Consider the following 18748-nt stretch of genomic DNA (forward strand, 5'->3'; position numbering starts at 1 on the left):
TTCCCAGAATACTGTGATGACACCTACGTGACCTGAGGAAACGTTTTCCAATCCAAAACGCTCCCTCGGCTCCCCGAGATCTCGTGATAAGAACCGGCCAATCAGCAACGAAGCGGGTTGTTCCAAAAAAAAAAGCCTCTCTCTTCTTCCTGCTTCCGTCTCCTCCTTTTCCTGCAGTCGCTTCTCCGGCTGCCGCCTCGGCTCTTCTCCCGGCAGGGTCGCGGCTCCGCACCGTTGCTCCGGATTGTATTGCGGCAGATGCGGGTCTCTGCTCCACCCTTCCACCTTTTCCGGCGCTGAAATCCGGTGCATGTACAGGGTGGTCGAAGTGCTCGGCAGATCGCCCCCTCCCCCGCCCCAGTCGTCACCGCTGCCATCCCGGGACAAAGCTCCCCGGCGCGGGAGCTCCGCCCGGTCGAGCCCTGCGGCACCAGCGGCCCGCCCTCCTCACGCGCTCGGGGCTCTCTCGGCGGCTCCATCTGCTTCTTTGCCGGCCCAGGCGGTGGGATGCTCCGCTCTCCCCTCTCTCCTCGGCCTGGGCTTTAGGGAGGTTGCGGACTTCGGGCGCTGCCTCTTGCCTCCAAGGGACGGACAGACGGACCGACCCACGGACCCTCCCGCCTCCCTCCCCGGGCAGCAGCCATGGCAGCCTCTGATCTGTCTGCCAACCTCCAGGAAGAAGCCACCTGCGCCATCTGCCTGGACTACTTCACTGATCCGGTGATGACCGACTGCGGCCACAATTTCTGCCGGGAGTGCATCAGCCGCTGCTGGGGACAGGCCGAGGGCCCGTTCCCCTGCCCGGAGTGCAGAGAGATGTCCCCGCAGAGAAACCTGCGGCCCAACAGACCGCTGGCCAAGATGGCCGAGATGGCCCGGCAGCTGCACCCGCCGTCGCCTGTGCCCCAGGGACTGTGCGGCAAGCACCGCGAGCCGCTGAAGCTCTTTTGCGAGGAGGACCAGGCGCTCCTCTGCCTTGTATGCGAGCGCTCCCGGGACCACTGGACCCACCGGCTGGCCCCCGTCGAGGAAGCCGCAGAGGACTACAAGGTGAGGCCAAGCCTGGAGGGCCGGGCTCAGATGGGAAACTGGAACCCGAAGAGAGGAAGGTGACTCTTGGGAAACCGGAGATTAACCAAATAGATGGCAGAGCCAGTCCCGCATCCGAATCGAAGGCCAGGACTTGCAACCTACCCTTTTACCACTCTGGCACTGAAAAGGGGAAGGAGCCCAGGGGGCCACTTCACAGATTTTAATGAAGGGCAGGCCAGGGGAGAACAGCAACTAAAATGTAGTTTTTGCAACTCCTTTCCAAGAGTAACCGAAGAGAATTCATCCTCGAATTCCAAGGGCCAGGGTGATGCTTTCTGAAGAGCACCACCCGGCTAAGTTCAGAGAGACTCCTCCCTGTAGAATCTTAGATTTAGAGACAGAAGGAAACCGAGAGGTCAGCAAATCCAGCCCCTTCATTTTACAGATGAGAAAACTGGGGCCAGAGAGACTGATTTGTCCAGAGCCACATAAATAGTAAGTTGATATAGGTCTGATTTTGATAGCCAGTGTTTAGTTTGTTTTCCCCTCCCCTCTGTTTTCTCCAGGCCCTTTCTTGTTTTAACCTTAGCTTAGTATCTAACTGATTACTGTCAAGTTCTTGCATGACTAGGATCTTGAGTTTGTAGAGTAAGTATCCACACCTAGAAGATCCTGGAAGTGATGGGAGACAAATCTGGAGCATGCACAAGTTTTCAAGTAGAAACCCTTGAAAAAGGCTAAAGGCACGTTAATCTTTTAGCTCTTAAGAGAGCAAGGGATCAGCTCATTTAATTCAGAGTTCCTCTGAACTGCTGCTTTTTCAGATCCTCCAAACTGCTGCTTTTGCAGATGCTGATTTCCTGTGCTTTTGGACAGTTTTGAGTTCTAGTATGAACTCTGCCGTCAGGCCGTTAGGTGGCGCCCTGCATAGATCGCTGGACCAAGTATCAGGAAGACATGAGTTCAAATGCAGTTATTGGTCTCATGCTATTTGTGTGACGCTGGACAAATCACTCTGTCGGCTTCAGTTTTCTCTTAACTGTAAAATGAGCAGAATAAAAGAACCTCACGAGGTTGTGGGAGGGATTACTGGGATAATTTTTGTGAAATGATTAATAGCATTATGCCTGGAAAATAGTAAGTACTTAATAAATCTTTATCCCTTGTTCCGCCCCATGAAAACCAGAAGAATGTGGAGTGAGTGTAATGATGGATTCTGTTGCACTTCCAAAAAGCCCAGACCAGATTCCTGGGCTTAATGCTCACCAGGGGCTATTTTTGAGGCTACTGGGCAACATAATCTGAGCCATAAACTTTTTAGTATGATTTTTTGAGTTTGTGATAATTTATTGAGAAAACTAGGCATTTCATTAACATATTTATCAGCTATCCAGATACACAGATGAGGAACATAAAAAAAAATTGACAAAGTCCCTGCCCTCTGGGAGACTCAAGTCCTATGTGGAGAAATGACTTAGGTACATGAAACATTGCGGTATGTACAGGATAATTACATAACATAATTAAAGACCTAAATAAGTGATTTGACTAATTAAAGTAGAAGGACAGGGAAATGGCAAGTTAACATCAGATAGGACGGGTAAGAGAATACTGAAATGGAAAGTAAGTTTTAAAAAGGGTTGGCTTGAATTGGACCAGGAAGGATGGGTAAGTATTTGAAAGTAGTTTTGAGACATGAAAGAAATCAAACCAGGCCAGACCAAGCTAGAGTTCAGGTTTGGTGTTGGAAAGTAGTAGAAAGAAAGTAAAGTTCAATAAGATCCATAATAATTTGGAAGATGATTAAAAGCTATGCTTAAGAATTTGGATATTAATCCTTCAAACAATGATGAAAACGTTTTAACATACTTTTGCTATCATAAGTCTCTCAGCTACCCTCTTTTACTCCTCATAACTTCTTAACATTATCCCCTATTTTTCTCCTTCCCTTATGGGGAAGTATATCTATACCATTACCTATTCCCCTTAAGGCTAGTTATTGCCTCCCCTATTCTATACACAAACCTCTCTCCCCCTTTATCATAGACACCTTCAGTAGTTTCTTCTCAGCTGCCTTTTTAACCACCTGAAAATATCAGACCTTGGTAATTCTAAAAAGCCCTGTACCTTTCAATCACATTCACCTGTTGTCCCATCCCTTTTTTTTATTTCCTTTATGATGAAATTCTTTGAAAAAGTAATCTATATTTTCTCACTGTCCTTCCTGTTCCCCACCACTGTATTTAAGGCAAGGATTCAAATATTTCTTTAGTTTTTTTTCTATGTGCCAGACCTGGTACTGGTTGGTTGATTTTTGTTCTTATTGAAGAAGACCAAAATGAAGTCACTGTTAGAAACTAGGAACAGTGTGTCCAAACTGGCTTATCAGAGTAATACGAGCTCAGTATGCCCTACTACAGATTGGGCACTAAAATGGTCCATTAAACATCTGGGGTTGTTTCTCTAAATTTACTCATCCTTCATGACCCAATTCAAGTCAACTCCTTTTTTTATATTTAGATATTTTTTGTTTACCAATTATATACAATAGTAGTTTCTACCAATAATTTTTTGCATGGTTTTGAATTTTACAAATTCCTCCCCATTCCTCCCTCTTCAACCCCCTGTCCCAACAGAAGGCAGTCTGATACTCTTTACATTGCTTCCATTATATGCATATATCAAAGTTGAATGTGTTGAGAGAGAAAACAGGTCCTTAAGGAAGACAGAAAATATTAGAAATAGCAAAATAATGTAATACATAAGATGACGTTTTAAAAATTGATGATAATAATCTTTGCTCTTTGTTTAAACTCCACAGTTCTTTCTCTGGATTCAGGTGGCATTCTCCAACACAGATTCCCTAAAATTGGCTCTGACTACTGCACTGATAGAGTGAGCAATGATAGAGTTGATCATCACCCCATTTGTTGTTAGGGTATACTATGTTCTTCTGGTTCTGCTCATTTCACTCAGCATCAATTCATGCAAGTCTTTCCAGGCTTTTCTGAAGTCCCATCCCTCCTGATTTCAAATGGAACAATGGTATTCCATAGCATTCATGTACCATAATTTGTTCAGTCATTCTCCAATTGATGGACATCCCCTCGATTTCCAGTTCTTTGCCTCTACAAAATGAGCTGCTATGAATATTTTTGTATATGAGATTTTTACCCTTTTTCATGATCTCTTCAGGGTATAGACCCAGTAGAGGTATTGCTGGATCAAAGACTGCATATTTTCTTTTGGTCATTGTTCCAAACTGCTCTCCAGAAAGGTTGAATCAGTTCACAACCCCACCAACAATGGTTAGTGTCCCAGATTTCCCATATCCCCTCCAGCATTGAACATTATACTTTCTGGTCATATTGACCAATATGAAAGGTGTGAGGTGGTACCTCAGAGATTGCTTTAATTTGTATTTCTCCACCCAAAATAATTTAGAGCAATTTTTCAAATGATTATGGATAGGTTTGATTTCCTCATCTGAAAATTGCCTTCGTATATCCTTTGACCATTTGTCAATTGAGGAATATGCCATAAACTTACTTTCTATTTCAGCATTCTCTTACCAGTCCTATCTGATATTAACTTGCCCTTTCCCTGACCTTTTACTTTAATTAGTCAAAACACTTATTTGGGCCCTTAAAATATGTTTCATGTTTCCTTTGAGCTGCTCAATTCAGCCTTGCTCATAGAATATGGCACCCTCTCTGAGGGTGGGCTTTCCTGTGCCAGTATCCCATGCTGCAAATCAGTTTCAAAGTTCTGGCACATAGTAGGCAATCAGTGAATAGTTTTGAATTGGTTAATAATTCTTCCCTTGGTATTGTAGATACATTCTCTTGGTATTCCTACTTCTTCTTTACTGATTAACTTTGTCTTAGTCCCAAACCATCATGTCATGAGCCTCTCTAATGCCTCTTATATATACTTCTCCTTAACAGTCATATTTCCTTAGAGAATCATTGGTTGCCTTCTAACACTCTCAAGCATTTTCATAAAAGCTGCTTCTGATGTCACTTTCCATCAGCACCATTTTCTAAACAGATATTTGCTTTGGTTATGATTTGGTTTGGATAATGTAAAAGATCGAGAATTGACTCTGCTAAGTATTTAAAGTTGATGAAAAATAGTAATACTGTATTCCATTTTAGGCATTAAGACTGGAAATAGCTTTTATTCATTTAACAGTAGTCAAAATCCAAACATATTTAGCTTAAAGAGAACTATCCCAATTTACACTCTTCCCCCTTCTCACCTCCAAGACAACTTTAAATAATTTAGGAATCTTGAACAAAGAAGTTAGTTATCACAATATGATTTTTAAAAAACAGGTTTGGGGGGGGATTCAGCATGCTAGAATAGTTAATCACTTTGATCTTTTCTGAACTCTTCCAAGAAACTGTCAGAACAATATCCTTCTCTGACAGTTTTTCCTAAGGGCATTTCCAACCCTCCCTCTCCTGACTCCCAAGCTGGTCACTGATGATCTGTGGTAATCAAAGGGACCTCTTTTGCTCTGTTCAATATACTGAATCATTCAGGAAAGAGGGAGAGAAGATACTGCTTAGATTGGCCCTAGTACACTTAATTTCAGGGGGTAGGAAAACAAGATGTACCTTTTTAAAATAAGGTTTTACCCTTAATCCAATTTTGTTCTTGCCCTATAGATTTTCTTAAAGCAAAAAGAATTTTTGGACTAGAGAAATATTTTGGTTTTTGAATGAAAAAGGAGGTTTTTTTTCAAGCTTGGCCTCAGCCGACTTTTCTGGTCTCATTCTTAACTCACCTTCACACAAACACTTTAGTCCTGCCAAACTGATTTAGACATAAAACTTCATTTCCTGTTTTTGCATGTTTTCACTTCTTCCTCACTGCTGCCTCTTAGAATCCCTAGTTTTCTTTATGGCTCTCTTACGTGCCATTGTCTACATGAAATTTCCTGTTCTTCATTCCCTTTCCCCCCAAATGTGGTGATAGCTCTTTCCCTTCAAATTTCCTTCTAATGTTACTAATACTATATACCTAAGTTACCCTGTCACCTATAGTAAAATTATAATTTACTTGAGGACAGGAGGCCATTTTTTCCCCCTTTGTAACCTTAACACCTATATAATCAAGTAACATTTTTTTACATGTCTGCTATGTATGTGCTGGATACTGCTATGTGCTGATACATAATAAATTCTTGATTGAATTGTGAGAGAGTAATGAAAGGAAAGACTCCATTTCTCAAGGCCTATTCTGTTTTTGCAATTTCTTAGATCTCTCTTCTCTGTCTTCTCTTTTCTACCACAAGATCTTATCACTTCTTGTCTGGACTGTTTTAGAAACCTTCTGTTTTCTCCCTTCTCCAAACCATCTCTTCTCAGACTTTTGCCATGATTAATCTTCCTGTCATTTACTATTCAGTCATTTATTGACTATCTGTTGCCTTCCAAGGAAAATCAAAAGGGTATTGATTAATAAAGCATTTTTCATGTGCCTTCTATGTAATAGGCACTATTATAATATCTAGGGATACAAAGAAAAAAAATTAGACAATCTCTACTCAAGAAATATTCATTGGAGAAATGGAGAAAAATTCAAATGGAGGAAAAAAGATCTTTAGCTCTGGTGAGAAAAATGTAAAAGACTGTTTGCCCACAAATAGTTTATATCATAATAGGGGATTACATCACACATAGAGGAACGAAAACAAAGGAGGAATATTTTATTTCTGGAGGTTAACAGGGATGGTATGTGGGACCACTGGGGAAGAGATTGTTATACCCCTTGCAGGAACAATGGCAGAGATGACCAGATTCCAAAGAAGATTAGAGAAGATAACTGGGGAAGTGGATGTAAGATGAAGTATGACTGAGGTCAATCTGAAATCATGGACTAAGTGAGGCAAACATCAATCAGGATGATGGGACCCCAAAGCTGAAGTTCCAGAGATGGAAAGAGTTAAAGGAAGGAGAGTAAAGAGCTCACTTTTTCTGAGGAAATTGTACATATATAAACATGCACATTGAATACAAAATAATTAAAAAGTAGAGAGAGTATCAACATTGGGATATTAGTGGAAAGGTACCATCTATGAGGTATTGCTTGAGGAATTCTGTGTGTAGAGGGATACATTCCAGGCATGAAAAGGAGGGAGTCATACCTGTAATATAGAAATAAAAGTCCATTTATCAGAGTTACCAAACTACACCTTGGATTAAGAAATGGAACCTTAAACTTCAGGGCTATGGGCCATTTGTATGGAGATTAAAGAAGCAATCATAAAACTGAATGAGTTTTCTCGAAAGAATGGGAAAGGATTCAATGCTCCTGTACTGCTGAGGGATTAATCATTCCTATCTCTCCTCTAGGGAAAACTGGAGAAATCACTGGAGCACCTGAGGAAGCAAATGGGAGAAGCTCTGCAGTTTCAGACCCAGGGAGAGGAGACCTGTATAATTTGGCAGGCAAGTGACTGGAGCTGCAATGGGATCTTTCCTGCTGCCTTGTGAGTAGTGACTGGAGGGGAAGAGGTAATGAGGGATAAGAGTAGCAGTACTGGTCAGGGAACCCCCAGGCACAAGCCCTGGCATATGTGTCTTTGAGACACTTGCTTATTAAGTAGGAAGAACAAATGTAACCAAGTGGTTTTAAAGAGAAGAGAGAGAAATGCAGAGGTGACTTGGATCAGACCTTTCTTCCCTTCTTGATCTACAGAAAATGGTGGAGAGCCAGAAACAGAACGTTACAGCCGAATTTGATAAGCTTCGACGTTTCCTGGCTGAGGAGGAGCATAGGCTCCTGCAGAAGCTGGAGGAGGAAGAGAGTGAAACTCTGCCTAGGCTCAGGGAGAACAAGGCTAAGCTGATTCAGCAGAGCCATTCCTTGGAAGAGCTGATTGCAGAACTAGAGGAACAATGCCAGCGTCCTGCCTTGGCCTTGTTGCAGGTGAGTCTTAATTCCTTTTACTACTAGAGAAGACACAAGACTTTAGAGATGGAAGAGAGCCTGTATTGTTGGTTTCCAGGATAGATCCCTCCTTTGGAAAACCTGTTCTTTCCAACTTTTCTCTTCACTTCTCATCAGCTTTGTTTGGCCTTGCTTATTATTTTGATTGGGATCATTACCACAGGCCTATGAGAAATCAAAGTAGAGAGAGAAGAGACATGAAAAAGGGTTAGAGAATAGGAGATCTGGGAACTTGATTTCAAAGAGATTAACTAGGAGAAGAGGAGACTGAGAGAAGGGAAAAGAAATGAGCTGCTGAGCCCTTTTCTTATATGCATGTCATATTATTTAGATATCTAGTTCTTTGTGCATAAAAAGTACGTAATAAGTGTCTTTTGAATTCAGTTAAATTTCTTATTCAGCATCAGTTCCTCAAAAACTTCTTCCAGTGCTAAGAAGAGAAAGGTAGGCAGAGGAGGAAGTCTATTACATTGACTTCTGTGTTTGCTCTTCTTCCTACCCTCATGCTTCATCACATGGCATGGAGTTGACTGTAAAAGTCTGGCCTAAATAGACTGTTTAGAGCTTCTTCTTTGAGCATCAGCCCTAGAAATGAAAAAAGCTCTTACCATTCATCTCCATGCGACATAATTATTAGGAAGTTTTCTGTGCAGAAAGGAGGGTAGTATATAATAAATAATGCTGAAAAGTTAGGTTGGAGTCAGGTTGTGAAGGGCTTTAAACGGCAGACAGAGGAGTTTCTATTTGATCTTCTAGTCAATAAGGAGCTCCTGAAGTATTTTTGTGACATGACTTACCCTTTACAGTGAGATCAATTTGTCAGCTGTGTTGAGAACAGAATAGAGAGGGGGGAGAGAGAGCCATATTTGAGTCAGTCATTAGTTTCAGGACTCTTGGAATATTTCAAATGAAATGTGATAAGAATCCAAACTAGGATACTGGCCAAATGAGTAGAGAGAAGGGGACAGTTGGGGGGGATTGTAAAGGCAATTTGGGGACATATAGATATAATGAGGTTTGTCTATAGATAAGAGTTGAGATTAATGCCAAGATTGAAAATCTGAGTGATTGGAAAAGAGTAGTGGCCTTGATAGGAATAGGGAAGTTCCATAGATGGAAGGGTTTTGTTTTTTTTTTAGAAAGATTTTATTTTGTGTTTTACAATTTTTCCCCCATTCTTGCTTCTCTCACCCCACCCCCCACAGAAGGCATTTTATTAGTCTTTACATTGTTTCCATGGTATACATTGGTCTCAGTTGAATGTGATGAGAGAGAAATCATATCCTTGAGGTAGAAAAAAATAAAGTATAGGATATAACAAAATAATAAGATAATGTGTTTTGTTTCCCTCTGAATTGAAGGTAATTGAAGGTCTTTGGTCTTTGTTCAAACTCCACAATTCTTTCTCTAGATACAGATGATATTCTTCATTGCAGATAGCCCAAAATTGTCCCTGATTGTGGCACTTGAAGGAGTGAGCAAGTCCATCAAGGTTGATTATCACCCCCATGTTGCTGTTAGGGTGTATAGTGTCATTCTGCTTCTGCTCATTTTGCTCAGCATTAGTTCATACAGATCTTTCCAGGCTTCTCTGAATTCTCATCCCTCCTGGTTTCTAATAGAACAATAGTGTTCCATGACATACATATATCACAGTTTGTTAAGCCATTCCCCAATTGAAGGACATTCGCTCAATTTCCAATCTTTTGCCACCACAAACAGGGCTGCTATGAATATATTTTTGTACAAGTGATGTTTTTACCCTTTTTCATAATCTCTGCAGGATACAGACCCAGTAGTCGTATTGCTGGATCAAAGGTTATGCACATTTTTGTTGCCCTTTGGGCATAATTCCAAATTGCTCTCCAGAAAGGTTGGATGAATTTACAGCTCCACCAACAATGTGTTAGTGTCCCAGATTTCCCACATCCCTTCCAACATTGGTCATTGTCCTTTCTGGTCATATTGGCCAGGCTGAAAGGTGGTGGTATCTCAGAGATGCTTTAATTTGCATTTCTCTAATAAGTAATGATTTAGAACAATTTTTCAAATGACTATGGATAGCTTTGATTTCCTCATCTTGTAAATTGTCTTTGCAATATCTTTTGACCATTTGTCAATTAGAATGGCTTGTTATTTTGAAAAATTGATTGAGTTCTCTGTATATTTTAGAAATGAGTCCTTTGTCAGAAATACTAGTTGTAAAAATTGTTTCCCAATTTACTATGTTTCTTTTGATCTTGGTTATGGTGGTTTTGTCTGTGCAAAAGCTTTTTAATTTAATGTAATCAGAATTATCTAGTTTGTTTTTAATAATGTTCTCCATCTCTTCCTTGGTCATAAACTGCTGAAGGAAGGGTTTTTAGGGAAAGATAATAATTACTTTTTTGCAGATACTGAGCTTGAAAATGTCTTTGGAAGATTCTGTTTATAGTATTCAATAGGCTAGACTTAAACATCTAAGACTAGGTTTCTAGATCTGGGATTCAACTCCATAGCGATGACAGAAAAATCCACTGGACCTTGATGAGGTCAACAAATAAGAACGTATCTAGAGAAGAAAAAAGGCCTCAGACAGAAGTTTAGATCACGCTCACAATTAGGAGACATAGATGAAATAGCAAAGGAAATTGAAAATGGACAGACAGAAAGAGAACCAGCAGGGAGCAGTGTCATGAAGTTCCAGAAAGGAGAAAGTAACCAGGAGGGGATGATGGTCTACATTGCCAAATACTTTAGAAAGGACTAGAAGAATGAGGATTGAAATAAGATCATCAGTTTAGAAATTAATGGTAACTTTGAATAGAACAGTTTCATTTGAGTGATAAGATCAGAAACCAGATAGCAAAAAGCTGAGCAGTATCTCAAAGAAGAATATTTCTGTCCTGCCTGCTCTTCCTCTCTAGTTTAGTTCTGGATCCATCAAACTCATATGAAAATAGAGAGTGTCTTAAAAAATGAAAAAGAGATTCATCCCAAATAATTACAAAAATTTTTAAAAATTGCTGTTGACTTTTGATTGTTCTTCTCTCTCTTAAGGAATTAGATTAGGGGCAAAGGTAATTAGCCCCTGAAGGACTAGTGATGATAGTGGGAGTTCTTGTCCTCCCTGCTCATTGTTGATTTTCCTTTTTTTCCCTTAGGATGTCAGAGATATACTGCATAGGTATGTGATATTTTTTGCTTCTGTTAGAAGGGTGGGTGGGTGGGAGGGAGGGAGAGTGGGAGAATGCTCATTGGCTGAGCCAGGTGGGACCTGTGCTCACCCTAGGAGTCAGGATGTGAAGTTGCAACTACCAGAAGTCGTTTCCATGGAGCTGAGGACTGTATGCAGGGTTCCTGGGCTGGTAGAGATGCTGAGGAGATTCAGAGGTAAGTGGGACCCTGAACTCATCAGATGTTTTTAGGTCTATTAATCCATTTGAACCCATAACACAAATTTCCTTGAAAACAAAACAGAAATATGTAGAAAGATGTGACTGTTTGATTTCCATTAGACTCACGCTTATCGCCTGGGCATGAGAACAAATGTACCTGCTAGACTATCAGTGAAAAAGTGTGTACAAGTGACTCACCCCTTTCAGTTTTGTACATCTTTAATTTAGTAAATATTTTTTAATGCCCTGCTTTGTGTGAGGTATTGTGCTAGGCACTAGGGTGGGCTCTTCCCTCTTGAAGTTTAGGAGGGGAAATAAGACATACAGATATTATAATTGAAGGCTTTTACATGTTAGGGCAGGGGTGGGAAAGATCATTTGTTTTTCGATAAGTTTGGAAACTTGCTTATATCCATGTGCTAAATTTCTATTCATCTTTTAAAGACCAACTCTAAAGCCACTATCCTTTTTTTTTCTAAAGATTTTATTTATTTTGAGTTTTACAGTTTTTCCCCTATTCTTGCTTCCCTATCCCCCACCCCCACAGAAGGCAGTCTGTTAGTCTTTACATTGTTTCCATGGTATACATGGGTCTCAGTTGAATGTGATGAGAGAGAAATCATATCCTTAAGGAAGAAAAATAAAGTATAAGAGATAGCAAAATTACATAAGATAACAGGTTTTTTTTTTTTCTAAATTGAAGGTAATAGTCTTTGATCTTTATTCAAACTCCACAATTCTTTCTCCGGATACAGATGGTATTCTCCATTGCAGACAGCCCCAAATTGTCCCTGATGGTTGCATTGATGAAATGAGCAAGTTCATCAAGGTTGATCCTCACTCCCACGTTGCTGTTAGGGTGTAAAATGTTTTTCTGGTTCTGCTCATCTGGTTCAGCATCAGTTCATGCAAATCCTTCCATGTAAAGCCACTATTCTATAGAAACCTTTTTATGTTCTTTCAAGTCCATGATGACCTTTCTCCCCTCAGAGTTCACAGATACTTCTATTATACCTGTCTTGTATGTTATTTTTGTATTATTATATATTATTTAATGTGGTATATGATAATATATATATGATATATGATTATATATATTTATATATATTAAACTTAGTTTGTTCTTCTAGTTCTTGTAGACTGTAATTTTGAAAGTTCTACCCTTCTTAAACTAGTTCTTCCAGACTGGATGTTTAAGAAGGGTAGAATTTTATCTGAGTTGGGACAAACATTTAATCTTTTCTGTCACATTGTCATTTTGGTTGGAGAGATTAGTAGGAAATGTTTTATAGAAGAATTGGCTTTCATTCTGGGTCTTGAGGATGCATAGATATCAAACTAGTGAGGAAGCCAGTTTTAGGTAGAGATAGCAAAGTGAGCAGGAGCAAACAGAGTTAGTGGGAGATCAGATAGTCAATGAGCAGTCAATAGGTGCCAGTAACACAGTGCTTGGCACTGTGCATTGGGTTACCAATATGAAGAGACCACTTCTACCCTCAAGAAGTTTACATTCGAATAGATGATGACATAGAATGAATTGTGGCTGAGATGGGAATTTTATTTAGGCAGTTACAGTATGGTGGGTTGAAATATAGAACAGTCAATTGATAAAACCTTTCCAGATATTCTATTGAATATTGCTTTTCTCAGAACATGAATTGCAAAGGGCAGAATAGGAAATTATGCACCCTATGGCAAGTAGATGATGGAATGATCTAAATGGACAATTAAATGGAATGTGAAGGTGAAGCATTGTCTGAATTCTTGGGTCATCTAGCTATGATCAGCCAAGTAGCATTTAGTTTAAACTCACTCAAAAGAAAAGTTCATACTTTTTATTTGGTAATAATGAGGTTTTTGGACAAAGCAGTGACTTCATTCTGAGCTATATTTTAGGAAGATTAATCTAGTAGTAATATATAGGGGAATTATTTGTAGGATGGAAGCCCAATATTAGGACATTGATTGTATTTAAATTGTAGCTTTATATCAATCCCTAAAATGAGCAGAAGATCCAAATTAGAGTGCTGGCAAAGGTAGGAAGAATGTGAATGACTTTGTCACTGGATGTGGGACAGAAGGGACAGAGAATAAGTTTGGGGGAAAGATTATAGGGTCAGCTTTGGAGTTGTTGAATTTGATTTGTTGATTCAGGTAGAAATGTTCAGGAGACAATTAGAAATGATGTGATGATCAACCTTAGGAGTGAGATTGATAGTTATCAATATAGTTGTGATCTTTGAAGCAATGTGAATGATTGACATAACAACCAAAAGGGGGAGAGCACAGATTAAGAACAAGATAATGGGAAATTCCATCATTTGGTGTTTAGGAAAATGAGTTAGTGAAAGAACAACATGACTCAGAGAAAATATAGGGTCCTGAGAACTCAGGATAGGGATTAGTTAAAAGAGGGGGGAGGGTCAAAATTATGGAGTGAAAAATAGCCATTGGATTTAGGAAATGGGAGGTCAAGGTATTTGAAACAATGGAATGGTGACAGAAACAGGATTAAAATTGCTTTAGGTGTGAATCTAGGGGATAAAAGAGAAAATGAGTATATAATTCTTAAGAAATTAGGCTGTAAGAGGCAAATAGGAGAGAATGAAAATAAGAGTAGCACAATAGAACCTTTTGTTAAGGCTATAGAGACTTGAAGATTCAAGGTGAAAATAGAATCAGTGGTACCAAAGAACATGGGAATAAATGTAATTGAGAGGTATAAAGATTATAGCATCTCAGATTTTGTTAGTATAGAAACTTTTCAATTTATGTAATCAAACCCATTTTATCTTTTGTTATCCTCTTTATCTCTTATTTGGTCATGATCCATTTGTTCCAAAGATAATCCCTTGCTTTTCTAATTTTTAAAGTTAAAAATATTTTATATTACTTTGTTTCCCATTTATGCCATCCTCATTGAACAAATTCAAAACAACAAAGCTTTCAGTGCATATCTATAGTTAATTCCTACATAGGTTATATCAGTAAATGTATCTTTTGTTCTTAATTTTAAGTTCACTGCTTTCTCAAGAAGTAGGTGGTGTATTTCATCTTCATTCTTTTGTAGTCAAGGTTTATTATTGCATTGATCAGTGTTGTAAAGCCTATAAGTTGTCTTATAATGTTACTGTATAACTTTTCCTAGTACCTTTCATTTTGCTTTGTATCAGTTCATAGAGGTCTTCCCAGTTTTTACAAAAATTGACCTTTTCATAATTTCTTACATTGAACTACCATGGTTTATTTAGCTATGCCACAGTAAAACAGTTCCTTCTTTTCCAATTCTTAGATACCAGGAAAAAGCTGCATATGGTTACTTTACTTCTTTCTTTGATTTCTTGGACTCTAGGAATAGAATTTCTTTAGCTGAATCAAAAGGTAAATAAGATTGGTAATTTTCTGGGTATAGTTCCAAATTGTTTTCTAGATTGACTAGACTTCCGAGCTCCACCATTAGTGCCTGAGTGTATCTGTTTTCCAACATTTGAACATGTCATTTTCTTTTATCATCTTTGCTACTTGTGTGTGCCAACTAGGTTTAGGACATTTATTGAACCTCAGTGATGCATGGCAATACTTTTATTCTTCTCTAATTGTTTTTTCTGTGACATTTCTCCCATTCCAAATTTTTACTTCCCAAGTGCCTTGCAGCAGTATTCCTCACATTTCCTTCTTCCCCTCAAAGCTTTCAACATTTTCCTCTGTTTTACATTTTGTTCTTATTTATAATATATGAAAGAAGTGGCTACTCCTTGCTGAAGTTAACCAGCCTACTTGTATGATTGATCTAATGAGATCATAGATTTAGAGTTATAAAATGGACCTTAGAAGTCATTTAGTCCAACTCCCTCTTTTTATAGATGTGGAACTGAGGGCCCAGAGAGGTTTAGTAGCTTGCTTGTAAGTGGTAGAGCTAACATTGAATACAGGTCCTCTGATTCCAAAACAAGTATGCCTTCTATAAGGCAACACTGCCTTCCTATGTTGTTGCCTTTAATTTATTTGAGAATCCTACTGTCTTTCCCTTTCTCTACAAATTGCCCAGATCTCCCTTTTTCCCTTATCCTTAAAAGCCTTCACTTGACCTTGAGTTCTGATCTACTGTTCAACTGAAACTGCTGTCTCTGAGATTAATAGCTGTCTTAGCTTCCAAATCCAGTGGCCTTTTGTTTTAGTGAGTTGGGGAATAGCACACATGAATTTTGCATGACCAGAACTCAAATATTTATTAAACACCTACTCTGTAACTGGCACTTTGCTAAGTAAGGGCCATACAAATGCAAAAAAGAAAAGGACGGTCTCTCTTTTAATCTAACTGGGGAATACAAAACACAAAAGAAAAGTGGAGAATTCTGTTAGGGTAGCCCCACAGAAGTGCTAACATGAGTGAGAAATGAGGAAATCCTTAAATAATGATTTGAATTTGTACTCCCACCCTCCAATCTGAGAGGCAGTTGATGAGATCTTATAGGTGAAGAAGTCTCAAGGTCTTGCAGTTTGATGAGAAATATGACAATGCTGGTTGCTTAACTTTTTCTTCCAAGGAGGGATGTGTCAGGAAATAACTGTGGCTTTAAAAACAACCACTAAGAGCCTTACAATTAAGCAAATAACAAAAACAAAACCCCTTTTAGTGCCCCTAAGATAAAGTAAAAACCCCAGTCCAATACTTAAAGCCTTCCCAAACTCTTGTTAAGATTCAAATTTAATCTGTTATTACCTCTCTTCTTTGTGCTTCAACCAAACAGCAAGAAATTTTAATAATTTTTTCTGGAATTCTGTATTTTAATGCCTATTTTATATGAATTCACTCTCTCATCTCTAAAATTTCCAGATTCCTTCAAGACTCAGTTAAGCCTTTCCTAATTCCCTCATTATTATTGTTTGCTATTTCATCAGTTTATCTTTTATTCATTTAGATAGTAAGCATCATGAGGGCAGAATCTAGTTCATTTTTCTCTTTATCTCCAGTGTATAACACAGTACCTACCTATAAATAGAGATTATAATACCTACTTTCCCCCCCTATAAACTGAAGATTATAATACCTACTCCTTCCCCTTCCTCTTAGGGTCATTATGTGGAAGAAACAACATATTATTAACAATATCATTAATATTACCATCTGATGCCCAATAAAAGTTGAATATTACTCAGTTAGATTCACTTACAACCTAACTCATCTTAGCTGTTCTTATGTTCTAAGATCTCAGAATGGCTATTGGCTTCTGTCTACAGGAGATGTGACTCTGGATCCAGATACAGCAAATCCTGAACTGGTCCTCTCTGAAGACGGGAGAAGTGTGAGACGGGGGGATGTACGGCAAGCTTTGCCTGACAGCCAGAAGCGATTCGATCCTGGTCCTTGTGTGCTTGGTCGTGAAAGCTTCACTTCTGGGAGACACTATTGGGAGGTGGAAGTTGGAGACAGGGTTAATTGGGCTCTGGGAGTGTGTAAAGAAAATGTGAACAGAAAGGAGACTGGGGAATTGTCAGTTGGCAATGGATTCTGGATCCTGGTGTTCTTTGGAAACTATTATTATTCTCCTGATCAGACCTTCATTCCACTTAGAGAGGCTCCCCGGCGAATAGGAATTTTTCTTGATCACGAGGCTGGACATATCTCATTTTATAGTGTAACTGATGGATCCCTCTTATTCATGTTCTCCCAGGTAGCCTTTTCTGGGACACTCAGACCCCTGTTTTCCCCCTTATCCTGTAGCCCAATCCCTATGACTATCTGCCGGGTAATAGGAGGAACTGGGGAATCTATTATCTCCTGATTTCTCTGAAATTTCAACCCATCTTTTGAATTCAGGAATTCTTAAGTTGCCCAGGTGCCTTACAGTCCCAAGGCTAGTCCTTTCCATTTGTTGCAACTGTTCAAAAGGATGTGAAGATCATAGAGATCCTTTTTTTGTTTTAAGATAGTGAATATGAATTCTCTACCACTGAGATAAATTGTTTGGAGCCAAAACATTAAGCCATTCAAATTTGATTACACCTTCCCCAAATCAATGGTTTCCCCAACAATGTCTCAAGTGGTATGAGGGAAAGATTTTTGACCCGACTCATGCAATCAGAATTCTAATCCTAACTTTTCTACAGAAAAGTTACTTTGTGATTTTGAGACAGATCATTCCATCTCTGGGTCTTTTGGCGAAATACTTACACCAGATAATGTCTGAGGTCCTTAATGTCTTTGTAATGTTCTCATTTTCACACTGTGTCAAAAAAGGTGTTAGTATGAGCACCAGTGTGATTGGGACCTGGGCTACTGAAATGTCTCTTGGGCCCAATGCTGCTACAAGAATATTGGGTATCCTTGATTTTGCTAAACCAGACCTGCCTGTGTAGAAGAACCAGGGTAACTAAGCTGTATACAGATATAAATAAAGACCAGGTTATTAACTGCCCCAGACCCAGCTTGACATAAACTTAACTAGATCAGGCCTTGTCTAACAGAATCCATGATCAGGCCCATATCTGAAGCCTTACCACAATATGTACTTTACAGGCACAACTTTAAAGAGTCCAGATTCCTTTCATATGACAAGACATTATAACAGGACTTCAGTGGGGGTGGGGCGGGGTTATATGTATTAAGTTCTTCAGTAAAGGAATGTAGATCTTTTAAGTTTTGTCATTAGCTATAAAACTTAAGATAGTTTTAGATATCAGGATATAGCATGTAGTTTTTAGGTCATGCAGAAACATACCCCCCCGGTATTCTAAATGTGAGACCCTTGAGCAGCAATTAGTGCCTTACACTGTAGGAGGAATTAAATCATTGACATTCTTCCCTGAGAAAAATAACCAGAAGATAAAAGAATGAATTGTTAAATGCAGTTTTTATTTGGAGAGGCAAATAAAGTCTAAAGGTAAACCAGAACCACTTCATGGAATATTTGGTTATGTCCCTTCACAATGCTTTTTATGAATAAAAACAAAATTAATTTTGTAAATTTTGTAAAGGCAATTCATGTGCCAATATCTATTACAGGGATAGGAATGGTATCTAGTTTTTACAAAGAACTTAGTTATATTTATAAAGAACTTGATATATTTTGATGCCCTGACTTTAACACAAAGAAAGTTAGTTTTGCTGGTTTTGAATTGGCATAGCCATTCTAGAAAGTAATTTGGAACTATGCCCCCCAAATTGTGTACCTTTTGATTCAGAAATACCTCTATTAGAATGATACCCAGAGAAAAAAGAAAGAACAAATGGACCAATAAATTATAAAAATGTAGCAGATTTCTTTGTAGTGGCAAAGAACTTGGAACTAAGGGAGTGCCTATAAATTGGAAGGGTTAAACAAATAATCATATATGAATGTAATATAATATACCATAAGAAATAATGAAAGATATCA

The 18748-nt window shown here is 38.9% G+C and overlaps 1 protein-coding gene across 1 annotated transcript; it reads left to right on the forward strand.

Annotated features, from left to right (window-relative positions):
* The first annotated feature begins 167 nt into the window (after window positions 1-167).
* Window positions 168-18264, forward strand: LOC141514664 (E3 ubiquitin-protein ligase TRIM11-like). Its single transcript, XM_074225642.1, has 6 exons — window positions 168-1050; window positions 7395-7490; window positions 7741-7971; window positions 11136-11158; window positions 11264-11364; window positions 16611-18264. Exons 1-6 carry the CDS (start codon window positions 643-645, stop codon window positions 17153-17155), a joined length of 1404 nt encoding a protein of 467 aa, XP_074081743.1. The 5' UTR covers window positions 168-642; the 3' UTR covers window positions 17156-18264.
* The last annotated feature ends 484 nt before the right edge of the window (window positions 18265-18748 follow it).

Source organism: Macrotis lagotis, chromosome 2 (assembly GCF_037893015.1).
Source record: "Macrotis lagotis isolate mMagLag1 chromosome 2, bilby.v1.9.chrom.fasta, whole genome shotgun sequence".
In the NCBI taxonomy this organism is placed as follows: domain Eukaryota; kingdom Metazoa; phylum Chordata; class Mammalia; order Peramelemorphia; family Peramelidae; genus Macrotis; species Macrotis lagotis.